Here is a 2,781-nt window from a genome sequence, read left to right as displayed (position 1 = left end):
AGGGAGGGGGGGAGGGAGGGAGGGAAGGAGGCGGGGAAGGAAGGATAAGGGAAGAGGAATGGCACAACTACAATTCTCGATAGGAAAGCTAGGAAGTCTCTCATAGTTGCTTGGATGGCTGCTCTTCGACCCTCTTTTCCGTGCTGCCCAATCCCCTTTCCCCGCCTATATCCTCTCCACCTGTGCACTCAATGTCGCTTCCCATCCTTCCTCGCGCCTCCCCCATCCCTTTCCCCTTCCCGCATGCAGCTGCTCATGCGCTGGTTCAAGCTGACGGTAGAGACCTTCGAAAGCACGACGAACCCGCCCAACGGCTCTTTTGTCGTGATGACGCGCAAGGAGGGGCCGAGGGGAGGACGCTCCGGGGGGGGAGTCTACGAAATGGCGCCCGAATCGGCTGCCTTGATCTCGTTAAGGTAGGGCGTGGGTGTGAAGGAGGGTGATAGGGTGAGTGAGGATAGTGTTTGCAACTTGGGGGGGTAATTGGTCGGGCGTGCTGCCTATCAACTCCTTTCTTTCCGGTTCCATCTCCTACAGCTGTGACTCCGTGCCCGTGGGCGCCTCCATCATGACCCCGTGCAGCAATTTCGAGGACAACACCGGCGGAGAGCAAAAGGATGGGGGAGAGGAAAGGGTAATGACACCTCTGTCGAATGCCGTTGAGCGACTCTCAATCGACGCCAATGGGATTTCCGAGGCTGAAGCCAGACCTAGTTAATAATAAGGCGTTGATGACAAAATCTGCAAATGAAAAGTACACATTCGATCACATATTCGATCATGGAATGAACTTAAGTCTCGCTCTCAAACGACGAGATGTTCCGGTGTCAATACTTTCGTCATTTATTACTTTTTGACATCGTTACCTCCTGTCCCCACTGCACCCCGCAATCGCTTCTCCAGCGCCTTCTGCCGTCGACGTTCTTCCTCCGCCTCCTCCCGCATCACAATGTGATGATGGAATCTGACAATGGGAAGACAACAGGTGAAATGTTTCTCGTCATATTTTTACATCTTCCCCTCATCTGAAACCCCCTTTACCCGATCTCATTCCTTGCGGAGACGTCGGGTTACATCAACTCTCTAACGCCGCTCATTCCTCTTCTTGAGATACATTTGATTTCATGTAGTTAACTCCGTGCTTACTTCTGTTACTGACCTGTCCCTCAGCACCCATGCTCCATAGAGGGCAAACACGCCGACAACAGGAACCACTTGCTTCCACGGCGGGGGCATTACTTCCACTCAGCTGTACCGAATAAATCAGGGAAGTTGAGGAAAAATCAAATGTGGGAGAGAGGTGATCGACTGTGTTATGTACATCGCTGTCAGCAAAGGGAATTGTCTGTCAAAACCTTTTTCGACACAAGTCGACGTCAAGGAATGGCGCGATAGTTTTGAAGGCGAATTAAGCGAATGGAACCACAGGAGACATCAAATAGGTTCGATGCTCTCTTTCTCCGAGGAATTATCCAGCCGCCGTGTGCTCGTGACACGTTTCTGCCGCGTTCATCCCTGAATTTGTATGCATGAAACTTATTGAGCATACATTGTGATCCTACGTGCGATAAGTTCTCCTCGCACGGTAAGACTTGAAAATGTTTTGGTGCTTACGCTTAACCTCCCCACCCCACTTGCAGTCAACGTACCCGTTAAAGCGATCTCATTGGAATGCGCTGGTGGCACCGTTTACTCACTTACTTGAGCAGCAGGCGACGAAACACTACCTCACACTGTAGTTATATGACACAGGAGCAGTCACCCCTTTCACCCTCCATTTCCATTCCGGCTTTTGTGCTTCAAGAGCGAGGCATTTTATCGCCGGCCAAGCCCCCTCCTTTGGAAAGCCAATCTATGAATTTTGATGAAAGAAAATCCAATTACGAAGAATGTGACAAAGAAACTTCAGGAACTAGAGAGGAGATTTCAGATGGAACTTTATCGTCGGTGGAAGGAGAGCAGGCACAGAACAGCACTGGTGTTCCGTTACGCGCTCCTTCCTTTTCCACAACTCCAAGCGTCCATTCAGTCATGTCAGACATCCGAAGCCGCCTACACCACCTTCCCAGATGGAAATACAGATTTCTATGCGCAAGCTTGTTGTTGGCTGTCATCCTTTTGGGTCTACTTCTCTGCGTATCGATTGTGTACGGCTTCGGCTTGAAATACGTCCATTTGTCCGTCACCGGAACGACGCCGCTGGATCCAAACTTAGTAGATGCGGAAGGAAATGCGCCAATGCGAGCAACCATCAGTCTTGACAATCCCAATTCTTTCCCTATCACCGCCTCAGCAAGTGAAGTAGTTCTATCATACATGAATAGGACCGACGGGAGTCAACAGTACACTCCCCTGGCATCCGCCCCTCTGCCCCGCATTCAACTGCATGCCCGTCACAAAGATTGCATGCTTACCACTGATTTTGTCTTGGCGCATTTGCCCACAAAGCCTGAGGGAAAAGCAATCATGGGGGCGGTCCTCCAGGGCCGGGCCACATTCCTTAATGCGGCCGCCACCCTGCGGCTCCACGTGCGCGCCTTGGGCTTCATACGGATTGTCCGCAGGTTCGAAATAGACTGTTCTGTCGCAACGTTATGGGGGGAGCCAACTAAGGCAGATGGTAGCAAAGACACGGTCTCGGATTGCTTTGGGGCTTTTGTGTAGAGCCACATTGAAGAAACATTAGAGCTCCTCAGACGGCTCAATGAAAAGTAATGTAAATCGGCCTTATGAAGCGTACTTTAACTTTAATCTTGTCTGACCCACAATGGGCCTCGCTTC

The 2,781-nt window shown here is 51.0% G+C and overlaps 1 protein-coding gene across 1 annotated transcript in view; it reads right to left on the bottom strand.

The window, feature by feature from the left end:
* The window catches only part of NGA_2074700 (uncharacterized protein), a gene marked incomplete at both ends in the record, with an annotated part of 785 nt that extends 490 nt beyond the window's left edge, over positions 1-295 (bottom strand). Inside the window, one exon of the mRNA XM_005855810.1 lies at positions 207-295. Coding sequence (XP_005855872.1) covers positions 207-295 — 89 coding nt within the window. The remainder of the gene's footprint in view (positions 1-206) is intronic.
* Positions 296-2,781: the final 2,486 nt, after the last annotated feature.

This window comes from Nannochloropsis gaditana (genome assembly GCF_000240725.1).
Source record: "Nannochloropsis gaditana CCMP526 unplaced genomic scaffold scaffold092, whole genome shotgun sequence".
NCBI classification, from domain to species: Eukaryota; class Eustigmatophyceae; order Eustigmatales; family Monodopsidaceae; genus Microchloropsis; species Microchloropsis gaditana.
This window is presented reverse-complemented; position numbering and strand designations above follow the sequence as displayed.